The sequence below is a fragment of the Heterocephalus glaber genome, unplaced genomic scaffold (genome assembly GCF_053883595.1).
Source record: "Heterocephalus glaber isolate CG9 unplaced genomic scaffold, H.glaber_assembly_v1.0 deba00000621, whole genome shotgun sequence".
Taxonomy (NCBI): domain Eukaryota; kingdom Metazoa; phylum Chordata; class Mammalia; order Rodentia; family Bathyergidae; genus Heterocephalus; species Heterocephalus glaber.
In genome coordinates this window covers 34,278,336-34,292,548 of record NW_028258153.1, presented here as the reverse complement: position 1 = coordinate 34,292,548, position 14,213 = coordinate 34,278,336, and the positions used below count along the sequence as shown (strand labels likewise).

General features: G+C 42.7%; 1 protein-coding gene across 8 annotated transcripts in view; it reads left to right on the top strand.

Annotated features, from left to right (window-relative positions):
- Nucleotides 1-14,213, top strand: part of Ptpdc1 (protein tyrosine phosphatase domain containing 1) — a 127,011-nt gene that overhangs the window by 73,367 nt on the left and 39,431 nt on the right. For 7 of the 8 annotated variants that reach the window (XR_015449233.1, XR_015449231.1, XR_015449232.1 and 4 more), the window contains one exon: nucleotides 2,396-2,657. Coding sequence is in view for 1 of the 8 variants with exons in the window: in XM_087206357.1 (XP_087062483.1) it covers nucleotides 2,396-2,644 (249 nt within the window). In the remaining 7 variants the exon portion in view is untranslated. Of the gene's footprint in view, nucleotides 1-2,395; nucleotides 2,658-14,213 lie in introns of those variants that run through there. The other variant, XM_087206359.1, reaches the window with a different exon arrangement.

The following is a 14,213-nucleotide window of genomic DNA, read 5'->3' as shown; positions in this document are numbered from 1 at the left end:
AGCACAAAGACCGGAGTTCCATCCCTGGTACCAAAAAAAAAAGAAAAGAAAAATTTCAAGGCAGTCAGGGCTGGGCACCTATCAGGACTTATTAACGTAAGTCTCTTTATGAAAAATAACTATATTCTAAAACAAAAAAAATCAGTGAAAAGAATGGCTCTCACATGTACCCCCAAGGGGAATGAACACCAGCCTGTGACGCTGTTAGGAAGTGGCAGAAACTTCAGGAGGTAGAGGCTGCTGGGAGGCAGTTAGGCTGCTAGGAATGTGCCCCTGAAAGAAATTTGGGACTTTGGGATGACCATTCATATTCTCATTTCCTCTCTCTCTCTCTCTCTCTCTCTCTCTCTCTCTCTCCCTGTCCTCTATCCTCTCTCCTGTCTCCTCTCTCCTCTCTCTCTCCTGGATGACGTGAGAATGTTTATGGATTTAAGATAATTCAGCATGATCATCTCGAGTCCCCTTAATTACATCTGCAGGGATGTTTTTTTTCTAAATAAGATCACAATTTCAGGCCCTTGGGATTACCACATGGGTATGTCTTTGTGGGTGGCAGGAAAGAGGAAGAGCATGATTTAAACTGTTATACATGCGTACTGAAAATATTACTGAGAAAAATTAGTCTTTAAATAAATAGAAAGGTAAATTTTGTGTATGAGTCAGACAACTCCAGATTATTAAAATATCAAACCCTTCAAATTGATCTGTATTTCAGTGCAGTGCTAGTCAAAATCCAAGCAGGATTTTTGTATAGAAATTGACAAGCTGATTCTAAAATTCATGTGGAAAGATAAAGGACCTAGAATAGTTGAAACAAATTTGGAAAAGAACAAAGTTGGAAGGTTAGCACTACTTGATATCAAAAACTATTATAAAGCAACAATAAATGTATTGGTATATAGACTAATAGATCAGTAGAACAAAATAAAGGATGTAGAAACAGACCTATACATATATGGATACCTGATTATTGACAAAGATGCAAAGGAATGAAAAAAGCAGAGTCAACAAATGGTGTTAGGATCATTGTATATTTATATACCACCCTCCTCCCCCAAAAAAGAACTTGGATCCACTTCTTGCCACATATAAAAAAATCAACTCAAAAGTATCAGAGATTGTAAAAACCTAAAACTACAAAATGTTTAGAAGAAAGCATAAGAGAAAATATATATGACCCTGGGTTAGCCAGAGATTAATTATAAAAAACACAAAAAAGCACAATCCGTAAAGAAACAGGATGATAATTGGACTGTATCAAAAATTTTGAACTTTTCTTTTCAGAAGATACTTTTAGAGAATGAAAAGACTAAACCACAGGCCAGGAAAGAATCTTTAGGGAACTTAAGTTTTAACTGAATTGTTTGAATTTTTGGTAACACAAATGCACCCCCATGTTAACTATGCTGTTAAGGTTTTTTAAATTTTTTTTTAATTTTTATTATTATTATTATTTTTTTTGGTACTGGGGATTGAACTCGGGTCCTTGCGCTTGCGAGGCAGGCGGTGAAACCACTGAGCTAAATCCCCGACCCATAAGGTTTTTTTTTAAATATCTAGATTACAGCTGAGCTCTGATGTCTGTTGATTCTGAATCTTCTGTAAACTTCTAGGAGTTGTAATATTTTTGCAGTAGGTGCTTTGTTTTCACACCCTAAAATATCTTCACATGAATTGAAACTTACTTCTTCCTGAGAATTTCTAAAGGGCTCAGTTTGGAAAAGACCTGTGTTGTAACAGATGTTTTACATTCCCTCTTCAGTTCTGTCTCAAAATATTACTTGGTAAAACACTGTTTTTCTTTTTTTTTTTTTTTTTGGTACCGGTGATTGAACCTAGGTCCTTGCGTTTGCACAGCAGGCGGCCAAACCACTGAGCTAAATCCTCGGCCCCAAAACACTGTTTTTCTAGACCTGACTAATGACTTTTTTTTCCTTGTCTCCAGCCATTTGGAATGCAGTCTCTATTACCAGATACTTGGCTTTCTGCTTTCTATAATTAAAAGTTAACAGATATCCTGTTATAGCCACATCTTTTTTTTTTTTTTTTTTTGGTCTAGTTTAAAATTTCTATAATCAACATTGACAAACTCATTTGAAGGCACACACGAACACGTGAATCTTGATTTCATTAAGCACTTAGGAAAGATTTTAGCCCATCTGCCTCTCACAGGGCAGACAGGGAAGTCAGGCCGAGGAGCTTAGACCTCCTCTATAGGAATTCTGACGATGCTTCCTGGCCAGGGGCCCAGAAACTGAGTCATGGAGAAACCCCTGCATGTAAAATAAACCTTCAGGCTAATGAGAAATGGTACTTCCAAAAGGACTGGGTCATAGATGAGAGGTTTGAATGAAATTTAGGGCCACCTAAATTCTTTCCCTCTGGTTCCATTCAGCCCTTCACTTGGTGCATCCTGGGAGTCCCTGAAGTTAGGGACAGGACAGCGTGCTTTCTACCCTTGAGCAACCCACACCTAAACAGCGGGATGGAGCCTAGGGACAGACTCAGTCCCAGCAGGACGGGTCCTTACCCTGCACTGTGCCAGGACAAGTTGGGCATCTTACCTTCTTTGAGAAAATGCCAGAGACCACAGAGGAGGGGGCACCTGAGCTTGGCCTCATGGAGGAGTGGGAATTCTGGATGAAGAAACAGTATCTGTGAGTATTTCTGAGCTTTTGTCCTGAGAAACCAAATAATTTTTTGTCTCTAGACTGAAAGGAGAGGTTTGCAGTAGAAACAACTGAAGAGAAATTGGTCATTTTGACAAATTTCAAAGAACCTCGCTTTACTTTTTTTTAATCCATAAATAGGTGAGCAAGAAATATCACATTTCTTTACTGTCTTTAAATCAACCTACAGTTGACTTGAGCCACCATCTCCCCACAGGCTGGTGAAACAGCTCAGTCATGCTAGGCCACCAAGACGGGTGCCAAGGTTTAGATACCGGCTATGGCCCTAGGTATTGGGCCAGGCTCTTGGCTCTTCTTTGCCCAGGCCTGCCTTGCTGCCTCCCTGGGTTTAGGCCAGGGCTGTACAGCAAGGTGGACTTGTGCCTGTCTTCTCCTGCAAGTCTAGAATTGCCCCTGGAAGCTAGCCTTTCCACAGCTGCGTCTGACCTTTGTGATCATAGACATCCTAGTAAACGTTCCAGAAGTTCAGAGTCCTGCTGTGTGTGTGTGTGTGTGTGTGTGTGTGTGTGTTATGCTAGGATCTTTGCACTGGGCTACCTCCCCAGCCCTCCTTTTTATTTTTTAGTTTAAGGAAGGGTCTTGCCAAGTTGCCCAGCCTGGGCTCAAAATTGTGATCTTCCTGCCTCAGATTCCTGAAATGCTAGAATTACAATTGTGAAGAGTTCTGTCTTCCAATTTGGGATCCCCTCTTGACCCTAAGAAAGTCACTTTTATCTTTCTTTGTAACATAGGCTGGCCGTATAGTGTGTCCATTAATTCTTGGTTAGTTGTATTTCAGCTTCATCTCCTGGCCCTAGGACCTTGACAGTCTCTGTGTCTCTTTCCACTTCTTTCTGTATTCCCCCATGGCCTGTCTAAAGGACACATTCTCAGCACATCCTTTCCCCTCTCACAGTCCTGTGGCCTCCCTGGCTTTGCCTGACAGGTACCAAAATGAGCCAAGCCAGTACCCAGTTTATTCCTACTAGTAAGGGCCACTGTTTTGGTGGCATCTTGCACTGGGGTAAGATGAGATAAATTTTATGTTTATTTTACCAACATTCTTCAAAAATGACAGAAAAAGTACCAGCTTTACATAGCTGTCTTAGATAAGATGTTGTATGCAGAATGCAAAGCCTGGCATCCCATAATAGTTCAGTAAACCTCCCCACATTGCCTCTAGATCTTCAGTTAAAATTCTCCAGTTGCTTACTGAACACTCACTCGAAATGGGCACTCTTTACCTCCCTTTGGGGCAAATAAGCAAGAGGTGCGCACCTGAGGTGCCTGGAAGCAGGTCACAGGACAATGCTTTTCTCTTTCTGTCATAACTTGCACTATGGCACAAGCCAGGCCGGTGCAGCACCAAGTGGGGAAGTGGAAAGTGGGGTGCAGAAATTTAGTGTGAGGGTTTAGAAACTGCCAGTCTGAAAATGTCTGACAAGTAGAATCATTTAAAAGGTTTATAGTATGCATGCCCTTTTTATTTTTCTGTTTTTCTAATAACATTTTTATTTTATTTTATAAAAGTATTCATCTACTGGTCCTTTACCATAGTTAGTCTGAGAAACCCTGAGCTAAAGTGCCGCAATCATAGACCCATTTCCAAATTTTGGTGGCTTGGCCAGCAAAGCCTGTTTCCTTCTTCAACTCCCATGACGGTCTGCCTCGTGGCTCTTCCCAGGTGTGGACCCTGAATTCCTGGGTTGTGTCTCAGGGGGTGGTAGAGTGCCGCTTTTCTGGCCTGCTGCTCTGTGTGCCAGGACCAGTTTGACCCAAGGGCACTAGGGAGGCTGGAAAATGCATCAGGGCAAATGGAAATGTCCAAAATGGCGCCCATGCTAGTCGGCAACCTAGATGTGTGCCTGGGCTGTCTGTGGTCCAGGTTTCTGGAAAGGAGGTGTTCTTGGCTGTCACCAACTGTCTGAGTCATAGAGCAGAATGTCCACCTTTGGGCTCAGCCCTCTCCCCTTTGTAGTCCTACCTCCTCCAGAGCTGCCTTCAGCCCCAGCCTCCTAGCTCTCTCTCCTGCAGATCATCAAGGATGTACTGCCTTTCCTTAGTGCCCAGGAAACTGCTCACACCATTAAACCAAACTACTCATATCCACCCTGCTCTGCACCTTGGATCCCAGTGATCTCCTGTCCTGGAAAATGCCTCGCCCCAACCCACTCCTTCACAACTGCATGCCCAGGCATGATCCATCCTCAGCTCCAAAGCCAAGTCCTTCAGGAAGCTTGTGCACACATCAGGAGTGAACAAAAGAACCACCAATGGAGAGTAGCTTCCATCTCAAGGTCATGTCTCTTTGCTCGCAGAAGGGTTCTTTCTGCAGCTCAGTGACATCAAAGTTTGATCATAAGACAGCTGAAGCTATTCCATGATCCTCCTGGCAGTGAGATATATGCAGTGGACATTAGGAAAGGTAAAGTAGCAAGGCAGAGACCAGAGATATGCAGAATTATAGAACTGACTGAAATCCAAGATGACCTAGTTCAGCAGACATTGGGTGAAAAAACAAAGAAAGCAGCTGGAAGCTCCTGGCCCAAGATGGTCCTTTGGGTGGGTAGTGGCTGGAGACTGGTGTCCAAGGCTCCTGCCCATACTCCATGCATCCCCTATGCCCCTAACTCCTAACAGGGAAATAACTGCACAGGAGGGACTACATTCCATGTTCATCTTCTAAATTACAAGGGACCACAAACTTCTTTAAAGAACCAGCAAGTAAATTTTTTTTTTGGTACCAGGGATCGAACTCGGGTCCTTGAGCTTGTGCAGCAGGCGATGAAACCACTGAGCTAAATCCCTGACTCCAAGCAAGTAAATATTTTAAGCTTTGTGGGCCTTGGATGGTTTCTGCTGCATATCTTTGAACTTGGATTTTTTTTTTTCACAATCTCTTAAAAATGTAAGAAGCACCCGTGGCTCCTGAGCTATACACCAGGGAGTGGTGGGCTGGATTTGGTTGCTGACTCCCAGGGGAGTCTGAGCCACTTCCTGGCTTCTTTCATCTCAAGGAAAGTCACACCTCGCCATGGCTCCATTTCCACACGCCTCCATGACTGTTCTAGAAGCCAGGTGTGTGCACTTGTATGCAGCTCAAGGCCATGGAGACGGTGGGCAAAGCACAGACCTACCCATGTGCTAGGAACTGCTCATGCCCCAGGTTTTGTTGTTCTTCTGCTCCCACAATTCTGCAAATAGTTTCTGGAGTTCTCCCTTTTGCTATCCAGTATGTAGAAAAGTCAGAGAGATTCCGCCCCTCTGCTCCATGGAGTGGCACATTTCTTCCTGCCCAGTGTCCCTCAGAACCTGCCCCATGAAGGAACTGAGGTGTTGGGCCAGATCCACATCTCTGAAGGACTGTCAGGGGACAGGTAGGGAAGCTGTCTCCTTTAAGCTTAGCAGACTCTGGGACCAATGGGCAGGAGACACAGGAGGATTTGCATGTGGGAGAGAATGTTCTACTAGAACAGCCAGGGGATAAAATATGCACTCACTTAGTCCATATGCACTGGGGTATGTATTCCTTTATAAGCACCAGCTAGATGCCTTGTTAGTAAGATACTGGAGAAGCAGAAAAGGAGGACTCACACTTTGCCTACTGTGAGAGCTTACACAGTGTGGATTTGCTCTGTGCTGTGGGAATCAAGATAGCTTCAGATTAGGAGACTACTCAGGAGAGAACCTACAAAATAAGGCAGACATGATGCAGAGAACATTCTGGGAAGAAAGCAACAGATCCTCAAGAAAGGGGGCTTGGGAAAGGAGGTGTTTAAGGGCTGGTCAAGACATGAGGGAGATTTGAGAGTTGGGTGTTGTAATGTCTCAGCACTTGGGGTACAAATCTATGTTAGCTATTGGTTGCTGCAACAAAATACTTGAGAAAAACCAACTAATAAGGAAGAAAGGTTAATTTTGGCTTGTGGTTTCAGAGATTACAGTCCATGTTTGCCTGGTCCTGTTGCTTTTTGACCTGTGGTGAGACATTGCATCATTGAAGAAGTATGTGACAGAGAAAACTGTTCACCTCATGGCCTCCAGCAAGCAAAAAGAGAGACAAGGAGCTGGTGTCCCAACATCTTCTTCAAGGCTGTGCTCCCATGACCTAACTTCCTTCCACTAGTTCTGCCTCCTAAAAGTTCCACTGCCTCTCAACAGTCCACAGGCTTGTGGTCAAGTCTTTCACATATGGGCTATTGGCAGAAATTTAAGATCCAAATCATACACACTACCAAAAGGGTAGATAGGACATATTCAAGGAGGTCTTATATGCCATGCAGAAGGCATTTTATTCCAGAAGCAATGGGGAACCAGCAAAAATATTAAACCTGGAAAAGATCATAAGACATTGGCTTTTGAAGGTGAAGCATTATATATATTGCAGACTGTTGTGGAAACTTGTTTAATTACTTTTATGCTATTTCTTTCTCCAGCTGGATGTAGAAATCATGATTGGTGTTTCTCCCAGGATATTGGTGGAAAGAGGGAAGAAAATATGGAATGAATAGTTTTCAGGAAGAGGGATCCTAGGGGGTTCATGGGGGCTGTGTCAATAGGAATGGGGGGGACGAGACAGTGCAGACTTCAAAACAGTAATCAAATGAACATGGGGAGACTACCATTAAGGAATTGGGGGGGAGCAGGACTTCAAAAGCACCAGATGCATGGATGGATTATATCATTTCTCAGCCTGGAATTTTCACTTATTTGTGTATTTATTTCAAAATCCTATCAAAGTAATATATGCATAAGATTACAAGGGTTAACTAGAAAATAGTTTACAATGAAGAGCAATGCTTCCTGCTCCATCTCTTCCCACCTTTAGTACCACTCCCCAGAGAAAATCTTCACTAACATTTTCTGGGTAGAGACTTCTTCCTGTAGTTACTTCAATAGCTTGAAATAATCAAGCTCTCTCTGATTTATTTTCCTATCAGTGGCAGGTGCTGCTGGCATTCATTTCCTCTCCAATGGCCAAGTACCTTGCTCCTAGATTCTCCCCCATCTCCCCTGTCTTGAGGGACCATTAGTTTCTCAACTGTGACTTTTTGTAGTGCACTTAAACCTCTATTTCTCTTCCTAGCAACTAAGAGATGGCAGAGCCCTCTGCCTTCCCTCTTTATAAAGTGAGGCTTCCCTGTGTCCTCTTCTGCTCTCTGGTTTTCCTCCTTCTAGATGCAGGCACAGAGGTTGTTCAGACTCAGAGCCCACAAAGAATCCGTGGAGTGCACAGGAAGTGTACTGGAACTCTTTGCTTCATTTTTGTTCAGCTTGGCCTGGAAGGTGGGTGGATTGCACAGAGAAAGATGTGGTGGTGAGCAGGGGTAGCCACGTAATCCTCACCTCACAGCAGAAAGTGGAAGGATAGTGCTGGCTGGTCTGGCGGCTGTACCTGGAGCTCTGGGAGGTGATACAGGGCTTCAGACTGATGAACCAGAAGCAAGGAGCTGACAGTGGGGCAGAAAAAGACTGACATGTTCAGCTCTGAGGGTAGGCCCTCTGGGACATGTTCAATGTTCTTTTCTTTCCTCTGAAAAGAAGAAAGAATAAGATCCTAAGTGCTGCTATTGGCGTTCTGGCCAATTCATCTTCCATGGAGTATTTATTCAACCGAAGTCTGAAAATTTCTACAGTAACAGCATTTTACAGTGAGTGGTAGGCTGGTGCTATAGTTTGGGTCTTGAATATCCCCCCTAGGCTCATATGCTAAAGGCTTAGTCACCAGCCTGTGGAGGTGGTCAAAGCTTCAGGAGGGGGAGTTTGGTAAAAGGAGGGTAAGTCAGTGGGGACGTATCTTTGAAGGGAATATTGGGACTGACTATCGTCTGTCTGTCTGTCTGTCTATCTATCTATCTACCTACCTATCTACCTATCTGTCTTTGGTTTCCTGGATTCCAGGGGGTAAGCAGCTTTACTCTGCCATGTTCTCCCTGTCATGATCATCTGCTTCACCTCAGACTCGAAAGTGACAGGGCTAACGGACTGTGGGCTAACTCCTCTGAAATCATAAGCCAAAATAAACCTTCCTTCTTTTTAAGTTGCTTATCTCAAATATTTTGTCAAAATAATAGCTCTGCCTTCTCTCAAGCCATTTTCTCATTCTAGAGGGACCAGAAAAATTCTGAGTGGAGGAGAAAAGAAATCACTTCCCATACTCTTCTGATGAGGCCAGTAGATGAGGAGATGACTGCCATTGGCAAGTAGGTTGTGACTCACAGGCCTCAATAGGAGAGAGCCACATCACACACGGGGAGCAGGTGGGAAGCACCCAAGTTGGTCAGGAGGCAGGAGGAGGAGGGAACTGTGAGAACACTTTACTGTGGTTTCCACTGTGGTTTTACCGTGGGAAGGAATAGGCAAGGCAAGGTAAGCAGGCTCAGGAGTTGAATAAAATCAATGAGCTCTGAGGCCTAGGAGCTCTACCTAGTTGTGGCTCCTGGCCCTAGGGTGATAAGGGCAAGTGGACAACAGCCAGAACGTGAGGTGGTGGGCTATGGGTTCTAGGATGGTTGGTCTACATTTGAAAAGGAGAACTCACAAGCCAGATGATGTGGCCCACACCTACAATCCCAGCTACTCAGAAGGCTGAAGGCATGAAGATACAGAGTTCATGGCCAACCTGGGCCACATATTGAGACTCTGCCTCAAAAAAATATTTTAAAAAGAAAGAAGCAAACTCAGTTGAGTCCTTTATTGTCCCCAGGAAGTGACCAGTCCTGGAAGGAGCTTTCCCTCCTCCAGGGTCAACAAGACCCAGATAGCAAAGCTTCATAATACAGACAATAAAAGACACAGTGAACACAACCTGGACTTTAATGCTAGTTCTGGTGCCATATTCTGGAGAGTCCAGCCCTGACCTCTTCCATCACTCCATGGAGACCTAGTGCCTCCTTCTCTGTGCTGCCCTGGTCCATCCAGCTGTCATCGACTGAGCATGTCTTCCTCACTGGGGAAGTGTGTAAACAAAATTTAGAATGAATGAATACTCTGAACAGTGTTGGTAACAGACCCAAACCAGGACACATCTGGAGATGTCATTTTACAGCCACTCACAGTCTTTTTGAAGGTCTCGGTCCTCCTCAGGGTGAGATATGAGTTCTTTCCTCCTCCTGGACAGGATTTCCATGCTCAGAAGGGAAGTGTCTCAGCTTTCCCCCAAGATGAGGTGAAGTTGGCCATGGGAATTTGCCACAACTTTATGCTCAGTGTTTTAGGTCATTATTTGAGGCAAAAGGAAACAAATGAGTTGCAAAGGAGTGTCCTAACTGGAAATATATTGAAATCTTACAGATGAGTATGGCAGTACTTAAGATGCTTCCCAGCCAGGAGCAAACCCAGCTCACTCAAATATGTGAAAAGCATTGAAAAATTATGAATCTGCTATGAAATTATAGTTTTTACTCTTATAGTTTTCCCTAGCTGCCCAGTCTGTCAAATTACTCAGAAACATGAAATAGTTGGAATTAGATATTAATAAATATTCAGGAGTACAGTAGGGGATTACTTTATAAATAAATTCAAATACCAATGTTGACTTTTGGAGCAGGGTTATTGGGGATTGAGCCCAGGGCCTTCACACTGAGCTACATCCCCAGGCCTTTTTTATTTTTTATTTGAGACAGGTTCTGCAAGCTTCTGTCAACACATCCAGCTTTATTCTCCTTTTTTTTTTGCAACAGGGTCTTGAGTTGTAGTTTAGGCTGGCCTTGAACTCACTATATAGCCCAGGTTGGCCTCAAACTCACAGCAATTCTTCCTGCCTCAGCCTCCTGAGTGCTGGGATTACAAGTATCCACCACCATGCCATTTTCTTCTTCTTCTTTTTTTTTGTACCGGGAATTGAACTCGGGACCTTGTGCCTGCCAAGCAGGTGGCAGAACCACTGATCTAAATCCCTGGCCCTCAATTTCTTCATTCTCAATGATGAATGTTTGTGTGAGTGTGCAATATGCCCTGTGTGTATGTGTGTGTGTGAGTGCATGTTGTACACAACCTTGGAGCCCACAGCAGGATTTAAGGGACCACAGATGGAAAGGACTCAAGTAGTTATAGTGAAATGACATCATATTCAGATTTTCGCAAATTCATCTATGCTTAGCTATCTAAGAGAGAGAAGAGAGGACAGTGGAAGATGAGGCTCTGCCATTCCTTCTGAATGGCTCCTGCCTATGAGAAGTGAAGAGTTTGGAGAGCCAAGTGTGGTGCTGATGTCTGAGTGTTCAGTGTGAGTTTTTCAGATCATATGCCACAGGTATCCTTCACTGTCTTTAAATCTAAAAAGATCATAGATCTACAATAAGTCCCTGACTTATGAACCTTCAAGTTGAGAACTTTCACAGGTGTACTGCATAAGACTCACAGGTGTACCATATAAGGGTAACTTTGTTGCATTGCAAATAAATTCGACTTACAAACGTTCTCCCAGAATGGATCTCATTCATAAGTCAGGGACTTAACTGTATATATAACAAACAAAATTGTAAAACTTGTAGGAAAAAAAGAGGGAAAATATTTGCAAAGTGTGTATTTGATAAAAATAAATAAGGCCTAAGAAACTCTGAAAACAACAATAAGAAAACAAAAAACTCAAAATTATTTCCACAATCTTCATCAAAGGAGCTCTACAGATGGCACATGAGCACAGGAAAAGATTGTTGTTAGGCAAATGCAAATAAAACTACAGTTAAATACCGCTAAACACCCATTGGAAAAATTAGACCAACAGTTAGCCAAGAAGTGCAGGAACTGGAATTTATACACTATTATTGGGAATGTAACAGTACAAATATTCTGGAAAACAATTTGGCAGTTTTTCATTTTTCTTTCCTTTTCTTTTTTAAAAAATTTGTTTAATGATCAGTTTTTTGAGAGAGTATTACTATGCAGTCCAGCCTGGCCTCAAACTTGTAATCATCCTGCCTCAGCCTCCTGAGTGCTGGGATTACAGGCATACTTGCCCCATTATGCCCAGCTCAATTTGGTAGTGTTTTAAAAAGCTAGCCATATGATTCAGTCATACCATTTGTAGGTTTTTATACCTATTAGAATAGGAAATGGCCATGCATACAAAGACTCATACAAAAAGCTCAAGGTACTTTAACAAAAATAATACTGTAATAGACAAGAACTAGAGACAACAAAAATGTTCAAATGAATGGATAAATTGATACATGAATGACCCACGAATGAATAGGAAATGAGCAGGATTCACATTTATATAAAATTCCAGAAAGTAGGGCCAGGGATTTAGCTCAGTGGTGCTGCCACCTGCCTCACAATTGCAAGGTTCTGAGTTTGATCCCCAGTACCAAAAAAAAAAAAAAAAAAAAAAAAAAATTTCAGAAAGTAAAAACCAGCATAAAAAAAAATCAGAAAGATGGTTAGTGATGACTTGAGAGCAGGTGGAGGATGGTAGCAGGGAGGAAATTACAAAGGGGCATAAGGAAACTTGAGAGTGATAGGTATGTTTGTTATAGTGATTATGGGGATAATTTCAAAACATCAAATAAGTTTCAAGACTTATCAAATTATATACTTTTTATACATCAATTATTCCTTATAAAGCTACTTTTAAATAGTTTAAGGGACATAAAAATTGGGCTTATTAAACTCTAGCAAGTGTGAAATCAGTGAATAACATGTACTTTTCTCATTCATTCATTCCTTCATTCATTCATGTGTCAAGTGTGCTTGTCAGGTGCTAAACCCCACGGTGGTGACTCATGGACAACAGTGAGCAGGAAAGAGTCTGCACACAATATTAGAAGATTTCTCCATTGTACTGTTTTGAACTATAATCCAAATTCTCACCAAATGAAACCCCTACCTGCTTGCTAGAGGGAAACATATGTAGTAGTCCGTCATCTCTGTGGTTTTTCATGCTTTCAGTGACCTGCAGTTGACCTCAGTCTGAAAATACACGATGGATAATTCCATAGAGAATTCATATATTTTAAATCAGGCATCACTCTGAGTAGCATGAAGAAATCTCATGCCAGCTTGTTCCATGTCACCTGGATGTGAACCATCCCTTTGTGCAGGGTAATCATGCTGTTCACTCTGCACACCTATTAGTCACTTAGAAGCTGCCTCAGGCCTCACATTGACTCCTGTGGTATCACAGTGCTTCTGTTCAAGGTACCCTTATTTTACTCAATAAAGGCCCCAACGTGTGAGAGTACTGATGCTAGTGAGTTGGATCTGCCAGAGAAAAGCCATAAAATGCTCCTGTTAAGTGTCATTTCACTTTAGCACAAGAAGAAAAGGGGTGCAGGAAAGGTGATGCATGCTTGTAATCCCTGAACTCTTCGAGGCTGCAGCAGGAAGATCTCAATTTTGAGCCCAAGTTCCTCTGCAACTTGGAAACTTAGGAAGACCCTTTCTCAAAAAATGGGGGTGGGGGGGCTGGCCAGGGGTTGTAACTCAGTGTCAAGGCCCTGGGTACAAAAAAGAAAGAAAGAAAAAGAACAGAGAGGATGAGTATAGTAAAATAAGATACTTTGAAAGACAGACTACTAACGTATAGTATAGTGTTATAATTATTCTACTTTATTATTTTTGTTAATCTTGTAGTGTACTTAATTTATAGCAAACTTTATTATATGTATGTGTAGGAAAAATCAGTCCAGACACGGTGGTGCACACCTGTAATCCCAGCTACTTGAGAGGCTGAGTCCAGAGGATCTTAAGTTTAAGGCCAGTGTGAGCAACTTAGAAAGATTCTGCCTTAATATAAAAAATTCAAATGCCTGGGATTGTAGCTTAGTGGTAGAATGCTTGTTTAACAATCCTAAGTACTCCAAAATAAATGAATAAAGACATAGGATATATAGGGCTTGGCATTAGCCCCAGTTTCAAGTACCTACTAGAGGTCTTAGAACACATCCCCTTCAGATTAAGGAGGGACCATTGTAGACTGGGAGAGCTGACTGTTGCCTGAGGGGGAAAGGACAGTAAGGAAGAGCAAAGAGGTGGACCTGTTAAGTGCCCATTGCAGGCCTGGCCTTGTGCCTGCATGTTTGTCACCTCATTTGCTTTTCTCCAGAATACAGGATCCCGTTCTGACAAGGGAGGAAACTGAGACACCAGACTACCCAGTTAGTAAGAGCCAAGACTTTCTGCATGACTTTGGTGTGGCTTACAACTGTGCTTCCTGGATGAACTGGAGACCACAGGTGCACCAGACAGGGCAAGGCATTGTTGCCTGTAGATAGCCCAACACAGGCATGCTTGGCTTCTACAAACATTACATTGGGTGGATCTATGATTTCATGCCCTTATTATTCAGGTAGTTTCTTCCTCTTGGCTATTCATCTAATGAAAATCATCATTTGGTTGCTGCAGAAGTCCATGCACAGTGACTGCAAAAAATAGGGACTCGCCCTGATTTTTACTGAATGAAATGTTCCCAGGCAGTAAGTAAGAGCTGGCAGGCTAGAGGTGGGGTACTCCCTACAGTTTTCTCTTTGACATGCTGAACATACTCTTTCCAGTACATGGTCACAGGACAGCTGTCCCACAGGGTTACAGATATCTGGTCCA